At 32.1% G+C, this 21,174-nt stretch overlaps 2 protein-coding genes across 2 annotated transcripts; both read left to right on the top strand.

Moving 5' to 3' along the window:
- Positions 1–7,700: 7,700 nt before the first annotated feature.
- LOC131066327 (BURP domain-containing protein 6) lies at positions 7,701–8,838 on the top strand. The gene is given in 2 exon segments (XM_058001065.2): positions 7,701–7,760; positions 7,849–8,838. Coding segments are annotated over 2 exon segments (1,014 nt in total). The 5' UTR covers positions 7,701–7,727; the 3' UTR covers positions 8,830–8,838.
- A 4,391-nt stretch (positions 8,839–13,229) lies between these two features.
- On the top strand, positions 13,230–14,304 carry LOC131066331 (cytochrome P450 71AU50-like). The gene is made up of 2 exons (XM_058001070.2): positions 13,230–13,525; positions 13,654–14,304. Exons 1-2 carry the CDS (start codon positions 13,370–13,372, stop codon positions 14,263–14,265), a joined length of 768 nt encoding a protein of 255 aa, XP_057857053.2. The 5' UTR covers positions 13,230–13,369; the 3' UTR covers positions 14,266–14,304.
- The last annotated feature ends 6,870 nt before the right edge of the window (positions 14,305–21,174 follow it).

The raw sequence follows: 21,174 nt of genomic DNA, 5'->3' as shown, positions 1-21,174 counted from the left end.
CCCTATGTCGTTGATCTTTGCTCATCTGACGAACAATGATATTTGTTGAGTGTTGTCAGATGTCGTCGGTCCCATAATAAGAGACATTTAAATTTTAAAGATGTGCAATAGTTTGAGATAACTATTAAATATAATGTTAATAGTATTTGTAAAAAATTGAAATTCAAAAAAAAGTATCAAACATGAAACTTAGTTTCTAGAATAAAACAAATAACTAAATAAAAACATAAATTTTGATATACAATTTGAAAGGTAAAAGTTTAATATAAAAAAGAAAACATTCAATATTAAATCTATAATATTAATTTAAAGTTTAACAAAATTCTTTAAAAATATGTTTACGATATATAATTTTTAAAAATAGTTTAAAAATATATATAAAAGTTCAACATAAATTTAGTGTATTAATTTAAAGTTTAACAAAATTCTTTAAAAATATGTTTACGATATATAATTTTAAAAAATAGTTTAAAAATATATATAAAAGTTTAACATAAATTTAGTGTAATATAAATTTTAATTTAATAAATAAATAAAGACTAAAAATATATATAAAAGTTCAACATAAATTTAGTTTAATATAAATTTTAATTTAATATAAATAAAATAAGTAAGTTTAATATAATTAAAATAACTAAATTTAATTATATTAAATTTAGTTTAATATAAGTAAGTTGGAGTTTTAGTTCAAATCTTAATTATATATTTATAAAATTATAATCAACCATAATCAATGTACAAATAATTAATGGAACAAACTGATTTTTTATATATATATATTAAATATAGAGGAAGAAGCATTACATAAAAAAGATCACGGTATTACATTATTGCCATTGTTTAACAAATAATTGAAATAACATAGCTCATATACAAAAAGCATTTGAAAAAAATTAATCAATAAAAATGAAATAGAATTATAGAAAGCATTCTTATATCCATAAGACTATAAGAGGCAAACTAAAACAAACTAGAATTTGAAAAATTATCATTAATATTCATGCTTTGGAAATTTACAATTTTTACGTCTGAAGTCTGAGACTTGAGTCTCTCAAAAACTTAAAAGCCAAAATGAGTGAGCCGCTTAGCCTGTCAGGTTTCAAGGACATAGGAAAAAAAAAACTACTAGGAGCCCAAGGGGGCGGGGCTAGGGCACAAGTAGTGGATGGTTTAAAACTTCGCACTAAGAATCTGGACCTCCTTCCATATAGAATTTTTCAGACAACATAAGCTAAGAGAATTCTTCAAGCCATGTGTAGTTTGGAAAGTCATCCAGGAGCAACCATTTGCGGAGGAAGTCCCTGCTAATTTGTGTCCATTTCCTGTGACGCGTCAAGTGCTCCGCATTTAGGTTCAGGAGAAATAGTTGCCTAGCCACTGGCACTGTTTAGTCAGGGAGGAGAAGCTTGGATAATTCACTCGCCCAAGGGATCCTCGCCCCTACTTCTACAAGGACGACAACAGTAATGTCATCTCAAAGGAAGTATTACTTGAAAACCTTCCTCAACAACATCAGCATATCCACCTTATCTCCTCTAAGGTCCAGAAGAGACGCTAAGAAACGAGATGTAATGTTCATGTTAACACGGTATCTATTTTCATTTCGCAGAAACTCTTTGCCCAGCACCATCCACACAACCTCATTGGTGAATAACCCGGCCTCCTTGCAGACTGATTGGAGGGTTTGGTCCTTAATGGAGCCTAGAAAGGCCCTTTGGTCCTCTGTAGAAATGCTTCTCAAGCGGATGGGAGTGTCCATCTTGAGAAAATAGATTAACAAATTAAACAACCTAAGCCTATAAACCTAAACCAGAGGAAGAATTTAAATACCGTGAGCTCCGACGATTTATCTACCAAATGGCAAAGGCTAATTGAAGTTGAAAGAAGCAGATATCGTATATAAATAAAGCTCTTGATTGTAATAATTACTTCTCTAACTATATTAATTGTTTTAAATTTTTTTAAATCTTTCGTATCTCTGCAAATCTTTCCCATAAATGCACGAGTGTGTGAAATTGGAAACAACTATAAACCAGTACCAAGTTGGCAAGTACCACATTGGAAGTCATGGGGACAGAGTGGACTGTAGTAACTGAATAGATATATATTAAATGACCGAAATTATCGATCGTGATTTGTGACATTTGATACGTGTCTATTGAATCCAATTCCATTCTGGGCACTTTCTGGTGAGCTATGTTCTCTTCATAAAATTGGGCCGAAATAAAACTTCAGCCATTGATCTACGATCATGGAATGGTTTAAAATCATTGATGGATTTTAGGTATGTGTCACCCTTCACGTGTCAAAGAGGCCACGCATATTTATACATCGTGCAGAGTCCAGACTCAATGTAATGTATTGATGTGATGTGAAGTGCCTTGTCTATTAATGGCAATGAATTCATGAAATCACTAATAAATTATATATTTTTTCATAAATAACAAAATATTCGCCAAAACAAATTCAATAATTTTCAAGCGGTGGATAAAAATCGCCAATACATTTAAATAATTTTTCCTTCGGAGTAAAAAAATTTGCCCATACTTATATATTTGTTCCTTTTAACAAAAATTATTCACCTCCTACAATATATATTTTCCCCATAGAACAAGGTATAATTCGCCAGAAATTTATGGAATTTTCGTACCCTGGAAAAAAATCTCCAATACAAAATTATTTTTTTCCCTATTTTGAAAATTTTTTTGCCATCCATATGAAAATTTTCCCCTGAAAATAATGTCTGATTCGCAAGGATTTTACATAGTTTCCAAGGGGGTGGTTTCTTAAAGTTATCCCTGTCAAAGAGTGGTCTATGTGCGATCAAGTGATTAATCCTTCGGCATTGTAATTGAGGAGAGATTGTTGTTGTTGAGAAGACATTTATGCTTAACCAGGACTGCAATCAGGCATTTGGAGATGCTATTCCTTCAGGTTATTTCTTCTGAATTATAGTCTAAATCTTGTTCAAAGTCATTGAGACTTCCCTGAGGGTTGTAGCCTTTCGGGTCATTATACTTGACCACTGAGCTATAGGAAGTGTCCCTAAATGCATGTGCATTCCCCATTTTATCATTTCCACATACTACTGCAGAGTATCATCTTATTATGGATAGGTTCCCACCATGGGTTTTCCCTTAACTAGGTTTTCCACGTCAAAAATCTTGGTATTATGTGTTGTTCCCTTAATTTGTTTATCTTTACTATTGTTGAAGTTTATCATATATGTTTTTGTGGTTAAGTTAGTAGACCTGGTGAATAATGATTGACCCTCCCCCCCTCTCACTCTTCCTTCATTGTTGCTACCAACATAAACAACCAAACTCGATAGACATAATATTAGTATGGAAAAAAATTATAACTATATTATTGAATAAAATTATTAAAAATAAAAAATTTGATCATGGGTCACCTACAAAATTAATTAAAGTGGTGGACAAATAAATTTCATCATCATCAATTTTTTGTCTTTACAACAAATGATCACCTTCAAAGATAAACCACACACTTGTGTTACCATGAAGATTGAAGTCACAATAGCAAGCATAAACCAGTAAGATATTAGAACCAAAAAGAAACTATTCTAAATTTTGATACCATACATAATAACTTAGTTGATTTGCATGTCAAAGATCATCATTATCAATTATATTACTTCACAAATTCAAAAATCAAATCATATCTCTACAACATAGATAAAGGTTGTGTCCAACTCAATAAATACCTATAGGTTTGAGAATGTTTTTTTCTTGTGGCATTACTTAAAATGAAACCTTTATCCTCAATGCTCGATATAAGATATCTCTTGTTAATTGACTACCTACCACTCTCAATTATAATAACTCCATTGAAATGCATTAATATAATCTTTTAGTGTGCATGATTGTAAAGGATTTTTATGGTCATTTGCATCATTTTTAATGCCAATCTACTTTTCAATGCCTTGATTTTTCATTGCATACAACAGTTGTAAAACCGTAGTGCCCATGTACTCAATTTTAGTTTCATGATGGTCATCTTCTATGCCCGTGTACGAATTCATGGTGTCATGGTCACTATTGGCATTGTGTTTTCCTTCTATCCTCTTCATTGTGCTCATATTTTTCATATGTTATTTAGATTCCTTTGCTCATTTGTACTAGGTCCTAGGATTCTTTTTCTCTTATGTTGGCTTCAAGTTTTGGGATTATTTTTGGTCATTTTTTTCTTTTTCTCTTTCTCTTACATGTGTTTGGTCTTCATTTCTCTCATTCCCCTATATTTTATATCATAGATTCAACTTTAGGGTCTTTTTTTATTGTATTTTATTTAAATATTATTGTGTTTTCTCATTCTCTTTTTATTTTTGTTTTTGTTTTGATCCTTATCAAATCCTTCCATTCATTGAAATACCAATTGATGTTTTTGATGATATCACTACATCTCATCAGTCTTTAGACCCATTGGACAATCCCTAGCCTTCTTTGAGAAGGAGATTAGACCACCTTAATTTTTAATCTTTGAGGCCTTGTTCTAAAAATGATTATATTTTTTGATCTTCAATGATTACTCCTACATCATACCTTTCGACTCATTTTGATCTAGGATAGACATCTTCTTGAGCCCCAATCTTCAATTGCTTATCCTAAAACTATTAGGTCTTTTGACCTTCTATGCTTAGATTTTAGTAATAACACTTTACTCATTTCAATAAAGTTTATATCTCCTTCTCAGCCCCCAACTCCGAAATCCTCACTCTAAGGATGAATAATCTGGAGAATCTATGATCAAACTTTCTTCACACCTTTTCACTTATTTTTGCATGAGCATAGAGTCCTTTCTAATCCCTAATGCGCATCTATTATGATATTAAGACTTTTCAGTTTCATTGATCAAGTTTTTATCTTAATATTTAACATGGTAGTAAGGTTCCTTTCTAAATTCCAATCCTTGATTCCTCATTCTAAAATCATCTTGTTCTAAGCATTGATAATTGAGTTTCCTTTATTACATCTACTAGAATTTAGGCATGAATTATTCAAGTGTGGTTTGATTGATAAGGTATCATATGCATTTAGGGTTCTCTATTTTATATTAACATACATTTTTTTTATTATTTTAGGAACTAGCTTTGTTTTTCATTAAGGAAAAAATGGGTTTTACAAGGACCCGAAACCACAGAGTTTACAAGCTAGATAAAATATTCAAAGAAAGTTCACTAAGAAAGGAAATATGCATAACAGACAAAAAAGGACAACAACAACAAGTTAGAAGTCAGTAAAAAGACAACACCAAACAGATAAAGATAAACTAAGGATTTTAAGGTATTAGCAATCTCAGCTTCAAGGTTGTTCATCTCCTAAGCCACCTTCTTCAACTGCTGGATAGTAAAAGGTTGCAAGAAGCCTTTCAAAACTCATTATTTTTTTTTGAATTCCTTCGATGGCTTATTGCAAGCGCAAGGTTTTTGGGATGGAATATGATTCGGGGCGTTCTCCTAAACCCCTCTATTCTAAAAGTGTAAGCCTTTGAGAACTCAAGATCCTTGTTCCTGCCAATCAAGTGCTCTGGTCAAAAGCCTCTCTTTCTACAAAGGGTTTTCCTTTTTTTAGGTGTTGGTGAGCACACTACTTGTGAGTTCTACCCTATTATGTATCAAATTAGGGCCCTTTCTAATGTAGCCAGTTAAAGCATAATCAATATAACAAAGGATAATAAAAAATTAGCACAAGTCTGGATCAAATCTTCTTCACTATTCTCCCTACAAACTCCAACCATTATTCTATTACAATGAAAAGTCCCTATATTAAACAACAACCAAAAATTTTCTTTTTGGGCAGATTTTTACAAAATCTGAAATTTGCCTTTTATGAAAATTTTCAAATCTTTCCCCAAAATCATGAAATCTTCTAGAAATCTAAAAAACACTCCTACGGCACAAATTGCCAACTTTCTAACCCCATAAAGATTATGAGTTCAAAATTAACTTAAAAACCAACTTTCTGAAAACCCAAAAAAGAAAGTAAGCCAATTTTGAGGCCTTAGATGAAGGAATTCGGCCCTAAAATTTTGAATTTTTGGGGGCCCTACCTAATTAAGTTTGGTAGAAAATCCAATCACCTCCTCAAGATACACATCCACGTAAAATTTCAGCCCAATCGGACAACCGAGTCAAAAGTTATGACCTCGCGAAGTCCCTACATCATCCTCTCTTTCTAAAAAGGGGTTTCCTTTTTGTAGGTGTTGGTGAGCACACTACTTGTGAGTTCTACCCTCAATTTCAAAACATTTCACAAAGAAAATGAAACAAGTCCCCAATCCATAGATTTTGCATAAAATCAATGTTTGTATTATCTACCTACCTAGGCACTAATTAAAAAAAATTATTGCCCGATGTAAGACATCTATTCTCTTCATAATTCATATGCCAATCTCTGTCATACTTACCTTTCCATATGTTGCCTATGGATAGAGCTTTGCAATCTGATTGAACATTCTCAAGCACAATGTGAAATTCATTTACTTGAAGTTGATCTTTCAACGAAGAAAATTTATTCACCTCCACATTGGACACAACCAACTATAGAGTTTAGGTATATAACTGAAAAACAAATGAAGAGATGGATTTTAGGCATGGATTTCATTCAAATCACTTTTTGAATGGTGTCATACATGGCAAGAAAATTCTATAAATGGTGCACCTTTAACATTCAAGGCTCTCTTCATTGTGTTATACTAACCTACTAAGTAAGTACACCTCCTCTACATGCCCAGAACTGATACGTCATCAATAGTTTACTGACAGATTCACACTCTTCATGCAACAATAGCGCATAAAAAACAATGTTTAACCCCATCATCCTCGATGACGCACCTAGGCATCCCTTTGTTTCTTTTATACCATATGAAGGTGATATAAGCAAAAAATAAAACTTAATAGAATAATATTCATTCGGGGTGCCTTTAAACAGGCAATACCAGACTAAAACTGTTTCATTACTGCACCACAAAAACCAACCGTGCAATTATTTATTGGTTTAACTTAAAACTAAACCTACTAACTAATGTGAAATGCCAACAACTTGATGGTTGTAATTTACTTTACATGATTAGCTAAGAGAAATAAAAAAAATTAAAAGTGAGTAGTATGGTATGATGTCAGTTCATAATCTATTTTTTGCATTATTGCCTAAATGATTATGTTAATGATAAAGTAAGTTAGACATGAAGTAAGTAGATGATAAATGAGTTGAGGCATCAAACATAAATGAGTTGAGCAATCTTAACAATGGCAAATGAAATCTTGGAGATATGCATCAATAATTTTATATATTATAATAAAATATAGTATATTTTAAAAAAATTATTAAGATTTTATTATAATTTGTGATCTGAATATATTACTTGTTTATGAAAAATTTTAAGATTCTTCAAAAAAACAAAGTCAAATCAGCTTCAATTTAAAAATACAAAAGAAATTTAAAAATAAACTTAATGGCCTTGTGATTAGTGCATGCGTGTCTGCCATGGCAACATCCACTACGGCGGTGACCGACCAAAAAACAAACATCCACTACGGCGGTTGGGCCAGGCAAATTTAAAAAGAATCTGATTTAGCACATGCATATCTGCTATGGTAGCGTCCAGTATGGCGGTTGAGGCGAAGCTTAAGCACCTATTTTAATGGATGAGACCCTCCCTCACTCGGTATCTCTGAAATCGTTAACTTGCTTGCTGTGTTTAACAAGATGAGGGCTTTAACTAGTTTCATTATTCTCATTGTATGTTTTTTTCATTTTGTTTTAAAGTTCAACTTAGGTAGTTTGCAATTTTACATTGCTCATGAGTTTCGTTGTTTGGAATTCACAGTCAGTAGCGGCGAGCGGAGCTGCACATTTGCATGGTGAAAGAGTATCTCCGAGCTTAACGTACTGGCAGGAGAAGCTGCCCACAACACCCATTCCACAACTTGTGCGGGAACTCATCTCACCTGATGATGATGATGATGATGATGGGAAAACAGCGTTAAATGTGGGCGACGGAGGAATGAAAGTGGACGCGGGGATGCGTCCAAGAAAAGTTGGGACACAAGGCGTTGCGCCGGTGCCTTTGAAACGTTGCGACGTAGCAAAACTTTATGTTCCAACTACGCAAATGCCGATGGATGCATCGTCGTGCACGTTTCTGCTGGAGAAAGATTTGGTGAGCGGAACCAAAGTATCTCTCACCTTCTTGCGAGAAAGGGAGAGACATTTTCTTCCACGCTCCGTGGCAGACCAAATCCCTTTCTCCTAAGACAAGCTTCCCCTGGCGTTCAAGGAGCTCAACATAGCGCCAGATTCCGTCATGGCTCTGGCTATGAAGGAGACTTTGCAAGCCTGCGAAAGACCTGCTGAGGAGGGCGAAAACAAGTTCTGCGCAACATCGTTGGAGTCCCTGGTTGACTTGAGCACGTCGAAGTTGGGGAGCAATCGCTTAAATGTGCTGGCCACGAATGTTTCAAAGATCATGTCAAAATCCGTGAGGCAGGAGTATACCATTGTGGGAGTAAAAAACGTGGGCGCAGCAGAGAAGGACGTGTATTACTGCCACAGTAAACAATATGCTTATGCTGTGTACTACTGCCATAAGTCGGCATGTACTTTGGAAGCAGGCAGGATGATCGCAAGAGTTTGGGTGAAGGGAGAAGAAGATGGTAGGACGGTGGAGGCGGTGGCTGTGTGTCACAAGGACACCAGCGCCTGGATTCCCAACAACATCCCATTCAAGGCGCTGAATGTGAAGCCTGGTACCCCCTCTATCTGCATTTTCGTTCCCCAAGGAGACCACCTGTGGCAGACATCCGACTGATCAGATCCGCTTCCTTGCTCTCTCTCGTATAAATAATTTGCAGTATAGGGAGTAGCAGGAAATGCTTATATATGTAGTTTGTTTGTGTGAGGAGCACTAGCTCTGTTTCTGTCACTTCAATCCTGTGCACATGCTAATTATTAGTTCGTATTTAAGTATATGTTATTTCTTTTTTAAAGTTTAGCTTTTCAGTATTGTTTTTAATCTGTCTAAAAATTAATGGTAAACTCCTTCAACACTGGTGATCACTAATTTCCACAATGGCCATGAGAAGCAAGGACCACAGAAACAATTTTGGGATCAACAAGTTACCAAATGCAAGTGTATTATGAGGGTGCACTAGGGGAGAGGACTCAGTAGTTGTACACCCTCACTTCGTGCTTCTCAAAATCTTACATGGAAATTTCAAATCACTCCCAATTTTTTACATTAGCTTACTTAATAAGTAGTTTGATAGACCCCTCACTTTTCTAAAATAGGTTTAACTGATAATTTTATTTTTTTTAAATTGTGTCTACTTTATATATTAAAATAAAATACCAAAATTATTATTGCCATTCCAAAAACGAAAGGATTTATCTCTATATCATGCAAAATATTTAATCGTTGGATTTGTTCTTGAGATGCAAAGAGGTTGCAAGCAATTTTAACTTCTCTATGATAGAACTTAAACGTAGATGGGAACCAAATCACTTATGTTGGGGAATGCAATCCTCTTCATTCTACATTAGATCTAACAAAGAATCAAAACTTACACCAAGCTCAATTTGTAAATTCCTTTGCTTAATTAGACAAGAAATTATAATGCATGACTCTCTAGACAATCATAATCATCAACAACATCATTAAGGGAAGAATTTTTTTTGTAAAGCTTAACAACATACTCAAATATTCATAAATGTCGGTTCAGTGATGGCCCCAATGTCAACTCACCATAAGTAGCTATCGATTCAACAACAATAGCTCAAGAAATTACAAGAAAAACATGTGCTTGAAAAATATTTGGAACTTTGACCAAGGAAAATGAATCAAGCAAAAGAACAATTACAAGAATACTAACCTAATACTCCTTGGATTCCTCGTATTGAAATCAGAAATTTCATTAACAAAAGTGTACAATAGGCAACCTTAACGCATTAAAACAATACAAAGAACAAACATGTCTCTAACAAATGTTCAATATGTTTTCCACATGTAGACAAAGTTTTAAATCTTGAAGATAGGCTAATGGATTTTGTATTTATATTTAGGAAAACTTTACCCAAATTTGCATGAACAATAAGCTCATCCACAAAATCCTAATACAAATCATATAATTAAATGTGGAATATCAATCTAGCATTTAGATGAATTTTTTTATTTTGCAAATCAATTCACGCTTGCATTTTACCAAGCTAAGAGTACATCTATTTGTTGCTGTAAAACTTTTAAGTGACTATTTAATATTAGAAAAGAGGTCACCATTTGATCTAAAAAAAGTAGAACGAAAAATTGCATTGCAACCCATAGCTTTGAAGAATAATAAACAAAGTTTTTGATCCACACAAGTTTTGATTTAAAAGCAGTCTAAGTTTCCCAGTGAGGTTATAGAACCATTTCAAAAGCAGTTACTAGGAATCTAATCAAGCCTAGCATGTTGTTTTTCCTTGATTATCTGCAAAGAAAATTTTATCTTCTTGCTTTGTCTCCTGCAAACATAATCCCAATACATCCTCTAAAACACATTTTTAATTGTAAACCAGGTAATCCTCCCTTTAGATAGTGTTGTCCCAACAATATTCACAACAATGATTCTTGTTCCACCTTTCTATTCCTTATAAAACCTAATAAGATCAAAGTTCTATATGTATTCGTAATTTCATTCTATTTAAATCCAATCACCCATGAATAACTATTACACCCCTGACATGGTGAAAAATCCTTGGAGTTACTGAAATTGAAATCCATAAGATCTCAGTTGTATTAAATTAATAATAACAAGAAAGACAATGAATAGAATAAGAATGGGCTTCTTGTTAAGCCTATCAAAAGTACAAGTTAAATCAATTTATGATTACGCTGAGATCAATTACATACTCAAATGCAAAATTTTGGTGCAAACATATGTCAATGACAGTACCAAATGATTTTAATTTCAATTGGTGATTATGGAGGGATTAAAGTCATGGAATTTTCATAGTCTATTATGTTAATTCATATATTTTTGGCTTTGAGTTGTGTATAATGTTTCTCATCACCAATGTTTCATTCATACTATATGATCTAGCATTAGAATGAGAGAATTAGTTAATGAGCATAAATCATCCTCACTAATTCTTTCATTCTATGATGGATCATGTTATAAAAATATGAAGGGATTAATTATAGACCCATTGTATATTAAATTAGTGCCACGTCAAACTTTTTAGTTGTCAATGAATTGAATTAGGGTATAAAATGTTTTTGGATGGAAGCAAAATCCGATTTGGGTGGTGTTGTTTGCCATAAGCCTTTTCTACTAGAAAGTATAGTTATTCACTGGCTTTTTTTTTTTACTCTAAATAATATTATAAATATATCTAACTAAAAAATTGAGTAAATAAAAAATTGTTATATTTTATTGACAAAATACTTAACATTTTTTATTTTAATTTTATTTCAAGAAGCTACTTTTATTTAATTCTTTTTAATAAAAGATGGTATTAAACATCTAAATAATTGGATAACAAAATAATGATTTTTTAAAATGTCTCCAAATGCTTAATTTGTTGTATGTGTTAAGAGTATCTTCTCTTATTATAAACTTTGATGATTTTTTTAGAAATAAATAAAACATTAAATTCAAAATCTAAATTTTGAAGTAAATTATAAAATGTATATTTTAATTAAAAAAAATTAATAAAATTTATCCATAAAAATGTAATATTTATTTTATTGATTTATTAAATTTGTTTGAAGAAAGAATTTTTTTTTAAAGTATTTTAGAGTTCAAATTAATAATTAGTCTTGAGAATTATAATTTGTACCAAAAAAATATTTATTAAAATTGACTGATTTTAACTAGATTTATTTTGGCTTTAATGTTATGTCAATCTTGATTATTTTGATGATGACAAAATCTCTCTCTCTCTCTCTCTCTCTCTCTCTCTCTCTCGCTCTCTCTCTCTCTCTCTCTCTCTCTCTCTCTCTCTCTCTCTCTCTCTCTCTCTCTCTCTCTCTCTCTCTCTCTATATATATATATATATATAAGAGGCAGGTAGAGAGAGATATAGATAGAGGGCAATATATATATCCCTATTTCCTCTCCCCCTCTCTCTCTCTCCCACTCTATACATCTACATCTCTTTGTTTGTCTATCTCTCTCACACTCTCTCTCTTCCTCTATATCTCTACATCTTCCTCATATTTTCTTACACCTCTCTATCCCCCTCTACTCTCTTTCCATGTCTCCATATTGGAAACATAACACGAGTCTATTGGTAATGGAGCCTAATTATCTTCTTGATTTAGAGTTTTTGTTTTAGTTTTGTTTGGATCCTATAAATGGATGTATAATTTATTTGAAGCTATCACTTCTCAGTTTAGAATTTTCTTACACAAACAACATCATTTTTTAAATGACTTATGAATTGACCTCATATATTACATAAATATACTAGAAAAATAAATTAAGAAAAAAAACGAAAACCAAAATTTCCTCACAATAGGGCATCGCGACTGTGAGGACACGAAATTGAATACACTGAAATCTAGAAGACAGAGACGTCCCGTCGGAAATGGCGTTTCAAACTGAACAGTTTTAGTTGCTTGGAATTTATGCACCCGCGAAAGACGCATCAGATGCCACGCTTCATGCTCGGCTTGAACGCCTTTTACCTTGGACGATGGCCGACCAATCACAGGGAGAGCTTACTCATTCAACCCTACCTATCTTCCTACTCTGGCTAAGCTCCATCTTTTGTGAAGTCTTCCTCACAAAGCTCTGGCTAAGCTGGCAACCAAGTACGGGCCCATCAAGTTCCTACGCCTGGGCTCGGTGCCCACGGTGGTGGTCTGTTCTCCTGCCATGGCCAAAGAGTTTCTTAAAACCCATGATTTGATCTTCGCTAAAAGGCCCCCCCTACATCGGCGGGCAAGTACATGACCTACGAGCGCAGAGACGTGGCGCAATCCCCTTACGGAGAGTACTGGGGGCAGATGAGAAAGCTGTGCACAATCGAATTGCTGACGCCCAAGAGAACGGATTCATTCAGGTAGGTGAGGAAGGAAGAGGTGTCCGCCATGGTCAGATCTGTGTGGGAGGAGAGCCAGCACGGCGTGCGCCTCGTCAATCTCAGGAAGCATATCTTTTCTGTCTTACTCAACATTGTGTGCAGAATGTTTGCAGGGAGAAGTTACTCCGACCATCAACGTCTGAGCGGAGGGCAGGAGTTTTCACAGATGGTGGCTGAGATTATGCATCTGACGGGAGTAATTGTTCCGAGAGACTTCATTCCCTCTCTTGCTTTTCTCGATTGGGGAGGCTACTGCCGCCGCATGCAGGCCATCAATAAGGTATTCGATGAGTTTGCTGACAAGCTCAATCGATGAGCACATTGAGCGAAGAAGGGTAAAAAAGTCGGAAAAACCGGACATTGTGGACGTGATGCTGGACATGGCTGAGATCGGAAGTGCGGAGATGCAAGTCTCTCGGCTTCACATCAAAGCAATCATCACGGTCAGTAATTGTCATGGACCCTCAGAAACTACTAGCTCTTTAGTATTGTCAAATTGTGGAACTATTCTACCCAATTGCCAAATTTCTGCTTAGACCTCACTAACACAACGAGTTCAATTCTATCGCAGGATATGTTAATTGCTGGAGTAGAGACATCTACCACAACTTTAGAATGGGCAATGACTGAGCTGTTGAGAAACCCTCAAGCAATGTCAAGGGCACAAGAGGAGATTGAATTAAAGGTTGGAAGAGATCGTATGGTAAGAGAGAGTGATCTGGTAAGCTTAGACTACTTGCGATGTATGGTGAAGGAAACTCTTCGACTACATGCACCAGCGCCCTTGCTCATGGCACACGAGTCCACCCAGGGTTGCAATGTTGGAGGATACTACATCCCACCAAAAACAAGGTTATTTGTGAATGTTTGGGCAATCGGAAGGGATGAAAGAGTTTGGGAAGATCCTTTAGAATTCAAGCCCGAGAGATTTATTGGCTCAAGCATAGATGTGAATGGCCACCACTTCGAATTGTTGTCTTTCGGAACAGGAAGGAGAGGATGCCCTGGGATTTACATGGGGCTTTCTTCTGTTTACTTGGTTGTGGCTCAGCTCATACATTGCTTTCATTGGAATGTGGAGGGCGGTTTGGATAGGGAGGAAACGTTTGGATTGACCCTACCAAAGAAGTTTCCTATCTCTGCTTTTCCCTCCTGGAAGCTCACCACTGACGACCCATCATAAGGTTGGATGTACAGTTGGGAGAAAAACTACTAATTGCTATTGTCATTGTGTGAAGGTTCTGCCTCTTCTTGTTGGTTAACTATTAGTCAGTCATCTTGTCATTTTAATTGCATATTTATGTGAAAGGTTAGATGAACTATTATATCGATATATAATCAGTCATCTTGTCATTGTAATTGAGCCGATAGACTCTTTGTATGGGGTCTTTTAAGTCGGAAAAGTGTCAGTATGTGGTTTATGTGGGTTATTACTGTTTTCCAGGGATCGTTTTCACATTTTCTGGTGCCGTCGAAAAGGAAAGCCAAGTTACGTCATGTCTCACACTGCTAAAGTAAAACTGTTCAAAACTTGCCGGCCCCACCAACGATAATATCATCGCAGGACTTATAATTGTGAATGACCTTGCCTTCCTGCAAGTACAAATCCAGTACTACGCCTGCTAAAAGTATGCAGTCCGGTTTGGGCCCACACCCCACCCCCCTCTCTCGCCGCATTTAATGAATTTTTAATTATATTTTTAAAAAATTTGAAGATATTTTTCTATATTATTTTTTAAAAATTTGAATATATTTTTTCTATATTATTTTTTAAATATATATTTTTTAACTGTATTTTATTTATACTTATTTTTATTTTTTAATGTATTCTATTTATATTATAATTTATTTATTTTTAATATATCTTAAATTTAATATATTTTATTTATATTTTACTTAATAATTTTTTTTTAAAAATAGTTTAATAAAAAAAATTATTATTTTTTAATTTTTAATATATTTTTATATAAATGTACAATATTCATATTATATTTTTTATTTTTCAATATATCTTTATATTTAATATTTATGTTGAAATATTGAATATTATTTTTAAATTTAGATTATTAATATTTTGGTTGTCATTTTATTGTCATTTATTTTAATATTAAATATATATTTAATTTTAATTTAAAAAGTAGAGTTAAATATAAAATATTAAACATGATGTTAATTTAAAATGTAAAATTTATTAAACTATATTAAACTTTAATATACTTTAAAGTTTAACTTCATAATCAAATTTAAATATTATAATTTAAAGTTTCATATTTAATATATAAAGTTATAAAACTTTATAAAATTTATTATTAGGTATGTTTATAAACTTTATAAATAATATAGATATAAATAATAAAATTTATGCACTTTTAATTTATACACTTATAATTCAAAAGTGTATAAAGTTTATTATAATATAGCTTTTATATACTTTATATTATAATTCCAAAGTGAAAAACTATTACTTATAATTCAAAAGTGAATAAAGTTTCACTTATAAGTTTATTCAAAAGTGGATAAATTTTATACACTTATAAATTTTCACTTATAAGTGAATAAAATTTATTATAATTTAAAAGTGAATAAATTTAATAAATGATCTTAAGCTTTCACTTCAAAGTGAAACAAAGTTTATTATCATTCAAAAGTGAATAAACTTTAAAGTATATAAAGGTTACATTATAATAAACTTTTTGCACTTTTGAATTTTGAATTATAAGTATACAAAGTTAATTGTACTATAAAGTATAGAAAAAATATAATTTAAATTATAATACATAATTAAATGGAGAATATATAATTATTTATGAATTATATAATGGCAAATATTTTATTGTGTGACATTTGCAGATATCTTGACATATTTTATCCACGTTACCCATCGTGAACATCTCCCAAATAAGATAACAAGTTTCTAAAACATTTTAAGCATAATGTTACACATCAATATGCTAAATGACATCTACAAAGAAACTCTCCCAATGCAATATCAAGGACTATTATAGGACTTTGACATTTTCTTTGTCAAAGCACACTTGTTAAACAACCCAAATAACATATTATAAAAAAATCAACATAGAGTGAAACCTTGAGTATAAATGTTAGAATTGTTATCATGAAAGAGTAGTTGTTGTTTATAACACAGAGAATGCTGGAATTGCTATCATGAAATATAAGAGCCCCAAATAACTTAGCAAAACTACGAATGGTGGCATTGAACTAAAATTAAATTGTACTCAACATGTGTTAGAATTCTCACATAAATGCAGCAATAACGAAGAACAAGGCAACCCTACCACCCTGCAATTATATAACATCTTTGGATAAAATTTGATTAACAAGATTAGTTGAGTAAATCAACAGTTATCAATAACATCAATACTCTTGAAGACTTCTCTTACAAATCACCCAACATATAGTGTGCTGCATTGGTCAATAATATGTACACTTCTTGTACTAATCAATTGTTCTATCTTGGGAACTTGAGAGTAGTTAAACATAATCTAAATAGGAATTGTATCAATTTTCATCATCAAGTGCACCAAGGGCCTTCATGTCCTCTAACAATGTAACATAACAATTATCAACGCTTTGAGGTTTGGCTACTGGTTGAACGGGATCTAGCTTAACTATATATGCAGGACCCAAAGAACTAGCAGCAACAATGGGCTTAGGTTTCACCTTTTGAGTGCTTTCCCTCCTTGCATGAGCAGAGGTTGGAACCTTTATTGTAACTTTATATTATTTGAATCAAATGACAATTTTTTTCCTAAACTATATCACTTAATGAACTTTTTCCAAATTTTTCCCATGGCAAAATTGAATATGAATACAAACACAATCCTTGTGATAGGTTTTAGGTAATTCTATTTTCACCTAAACCTTGCAACCAAAAATAGATGCACAACAACAAAGAATACAAGTATCTAACTTGTTCGTTAATCCTGCATAAAATCCCCATGCCTTGAGTTGTGCAACTGTAGTGCATACCTATTCAGAAACCATCTAATTGTGGATGGTACTTTTTAGTGTTGTGCATTTTTTTATCAATGTTATTTTGTCAATAAATATAAAAAAATTGCAATTGACAATTGATATTTATGTTCATTTTTGAAAAAAGTTTTGTTAATGCTAATTGTCATTGTATATTTTATTTTCGTAAAGTTCAAAATCTTTTTATTGAATGTTACTAAATCACTAGCCATGCCCTTAACCTTGCATGCTTGATCGCCTATCGGCTTCCCGTTGCACGAAAATAAACCATGCAACAGCTAGTTGTATGTTTATGTTAAAGGTTAGGTGAACTACTATATAGACATATAGTCAGTCATGTTGTCAATGTAATTGTATGTTTATGTGAAAAGTTAGGTTAGGCCCTTCATATTTATGTGGAAACTTAGATGAGGCCCTCTCTTGTTGTTGGTTTACTAAATAAAATTAAGGAATGACTATTTAAATAATATTAATAGAATTTTTTTATTTTTTTTAATGTTGGAGTGTTTTTAACTATTTACTATTATCTATTTTAATATGCAAGAGTCTTGATACAATTAAGAAAAAATATGATTCTAAAATAAATTAAAATTTAAAAATCTTTTAATCTAGTGAGAAAAAAGTGTCATAGTTATCTTGCTATTGTAATTGCATGTTCATGTGGAAGGTTAGGTTAGGACCTCCATGTTTATGTGGAGAGAGGTGAAGCCCTCCTTCTTACTATTGGCTTAGTAAATAAAATTATTGTAATTGCATGTAGGTTCTACCTCTTATTATTGGTTAGCTACTAGTATAGACATATAGTCAGTCATCTTACCATTGTAATTGCACACTTATGTGAAAGGTTAGGTTAGGTCCTCTAGGTTTATGTGAAAAGAAATTAGGTGAGGCCCCACCTCTTGTTGTTCATTTAGTAAATAAAATTAAATAATAAATATTTAAATATTATTAAAAGGATTTTCTTCCTTCTTAAGTTGGAGTGTCTTTTACTGTTTACTATTTTCTATTTTTATATGTAAGTCTTGATGCAATTAAAAAGAATAGCATTTCAGAATAAATTAAAATTTAAAAATCTTTTAATCTAAGGAAAAACAAGTGTCATGCTGAACCAAGAGGCATGGTAGGAGCAAATGAAAAGACTAGTTGAAAACTGGAATCTCATCAGGGACAATTAGGTTGTTGTTTAGGTGGTGTGATTGTGATGTTGTTTCTTGCTATTAATATAGTTTTAGATTGTTCTAGTTATTTTACATTTTGGTTTATGATGCTCATTATTAAGTCTCTAGACTTATGGTTTATTGGGCTTGCGAAACCCCTAAGACTTATTATTAATTTTGAATCTGAGAACTGTTGTTACTATCTACTTTACTCAATTATTTGTTATTTTAGTTAGTCCTTAATGTAGGAAGTATGGTAGGAGTAATCTGGGTTGCTACTTTAGTCTGTATATTTTCTATTACTTCTGAAGGCTAGCATCTTTGCTCTATGTTGGGTACCTAGCTATGTGATGTCTGGGGTTGTTTTATTGCTCTTTGTTGTTGTTGTTGTTTTGTGAGGGTTCAGGGTCCTTTCCCTACTAAAGTAATAAAATACAAGTGTCAGTGGGAATACTTGTCTTTTTAGTATTGTAATAAAATTATTTATTATTTTTTCAGAGGCAAGTGAAAAATGTGTTGACTAGATTTCCATAGCTCACTGCGATTCTTATTTTTTGTTTTTGGATTCAACTATGTAGGATTTTTTGCATCAATTTTTTAGATCACACCCTGTGATCCATCATTAGGATTTTCTCTCCTATAGCTCTCTCATCTTGATGATGGATCAAGGAGTGTGATCCAAAAAATTGATGCAAAAAATCAGAAAGATTATAGCTTTTAGATTAGACCATGACCCCAAGCTTGAATTGTATGAGGTGCAACTATGACTAAGGGTTTAAAATTAAATTATTCCTTAAAATAAATAATTCATTAATTAGTTGATTTTAAGTTTTATAGAAAAATTGCTACAAGCTTAGTCGAAGTTGATTAAATTTGATTAATTAGTTTTTGATTAAGGTAAAAAGAGGTTTTTAAGGGATCTGAAACCCTTTAACAAAATGTCTAAACCAGATATAGCATATTATTTGATTAATTAGTTGATTAGTAAAAATCAACCATTATTTGATTAATTAGTTGAATTTAACTTTGATAGTAAATTTCCTAAAAGTGAATTGAAGTTCATTTTGTCAAAATGAAAATTTCAATACAATAGTACAAATCAATGCACCAATAGAATCAAATCAACACTACATTACATTATTATTATAGATATTAAATTAATCTATCTAAAAATTTCAAAAAGATCAATCTTATTTTATTTTTTTAATTTATTGAATAATTTTTATTTAATTTTTAAGTTATCTAACCATTTTCATTGAATTATTGTAGAATTTGTAGTCAACAATTTATAATAAATCTTATTATCAATTATAAATTATTTTTATTTCTATTTTTCAATAATAATATAAATATGAATATTATTATAAAAATTAAATTATCTATTTTTCTACTTAAAGTTATTTTAATTATTCGAGAGTTATTTTTTTTATAGGTAAGTGCTCCAAGTAATCGGGTAGCTCCCTCTATTAAAAAAAAGAGAAATTACATGGAAAGTCGATAAGCCATATAAATTGGTATCAAGACAAAGTGATATAAGTATCCTACCCTAGCCCCAATTTCTACAATTCTATCAACTTCTTTGAGAATAAACCCCTCATTTTCATTTTAAAAAGTATACTATTTCTTTGAGCCACTCCCTTTCTATACAATTCTTAAGCCTTTTTCAGCTTAGTTTTCTTCTTTCCCTCATTCATATACAACAGTCCCTATCACTAAATTGCTTCATGGGAGACACCACCACAAATTAATTCCTAATAATCCTTGTGCTACTATCCATGAACCTCTGTTGATCTGTAGATCCATTCTTTGGATTTATTAATCTTCATTTTCCATACTTCGAACCTTATGTTAAGATCAATCCTTAAGATAGATCCATCCCTCAAACATAGTATTGGAAACCTTAATTCTATAAGAATATGGTTGAATTATGTGGCTATGTTATTCAATTTATTATGTTAATAATTGACTTTATAATTCCTGTAAAATTATTACATGTTATAGTTACTTTGGTTTTTTACATCTAATTTAATCAGATCACATCTTATGAGTGATCTCAACATTAATATTTAGTCCATTAATTATGTTGGAATTACTTAATTTAAGTCTTGGAGGAAAGTGCAATTACATTTGGTATCAGAGCCAAAAATTGGGCTTTCAAGTTGTTAGTTCTTGGATCTCTTCTTATTTTTGTGTCTTAGTTAAGAGTGAAAAGACTCTATAGATAAATACATAAGATCAATTTTAACAACCTCTCATTAGAAATTATATTTAATTTGGTTTAGATTGTACTAGTCATTTATAGAGAGAAACACAATGTGCTATGACACATATACTTTTAAAAATAAAAATAAAAAATAGAATGAAAGATATACTTAATATAGCAATCTGTATTAACTATTTCTAAGTTGTATATACCTAATTACCACTAGATTACCTTAGAATTAAACATTACATTAAAGAGGAGATGAATCTAATAGATCTAGACATGAAAGACCAAGATTCTGATTAGATTATTGGTTCCTTGGATAGGGATTTCTCCTCTTTGAGTTGAATTAAATTGGATTGTAGTATATTAAGGAAAAATAGGTGATTATTGAAGTTGTTTGGCAGAAAAAGTGAGCTACAAATGTTGTACGGAACCACCAACCCAAATCTGGACAAAATAAGATGTCATAGATCTATTCCTAGAAGTTCGACCTGATTTTTTGGGACTAGGTAGTAATAATTCGCCATGGTCCTCCGAATTTTCCAATGTCGAAAGATAAATCTATTCATCTCTATGAATTATGTTGATCCTCCCGAACATAACTTTGTACCTATTTCTTACACACAAAAAGAAGAGGGAAATTATTGGGAATAGGGGTTTGCCTAAGTCGAACCCTGATTTAGGAATTAACCTTGAATGAAATAATGCAAATAATGAAATAAATATTGAATATAGA

This window comes from Cryptomeria japonica, chromosome 3, assembly GCF_030272615.1.
Source record: "Cryptomeria japonica chromosome 3, Sugi_1.0, whole genome shotgun sequence".
NCBI lineage: Eukaryota > Viridiplantae > Streptophyta > Pinopsida > Cupressales > Cupressaceae > Cryptomeria > Cryptomeria japonica.
Note: the sequence above shows the minus strand (reverse complement) of the source record. Positions and strands in the feature narration are given on the sequence as shown.

Coding starts and splice junctions, on each gene's coding strand:
- LOC131066331 (XM_058001070.2), top strand. CDS start 13,370: ATGAGTTTGCTGACAAGCTCAATCGATGAGCACATTGAGCGAAGAAGG. Junction 13,526..13,653: donor ACATCAAAGCAATCATCACG/GTCAGTAATTGT, acceptor ATTCTATCGCAG/GATATGTTAATTGCTGGAGT.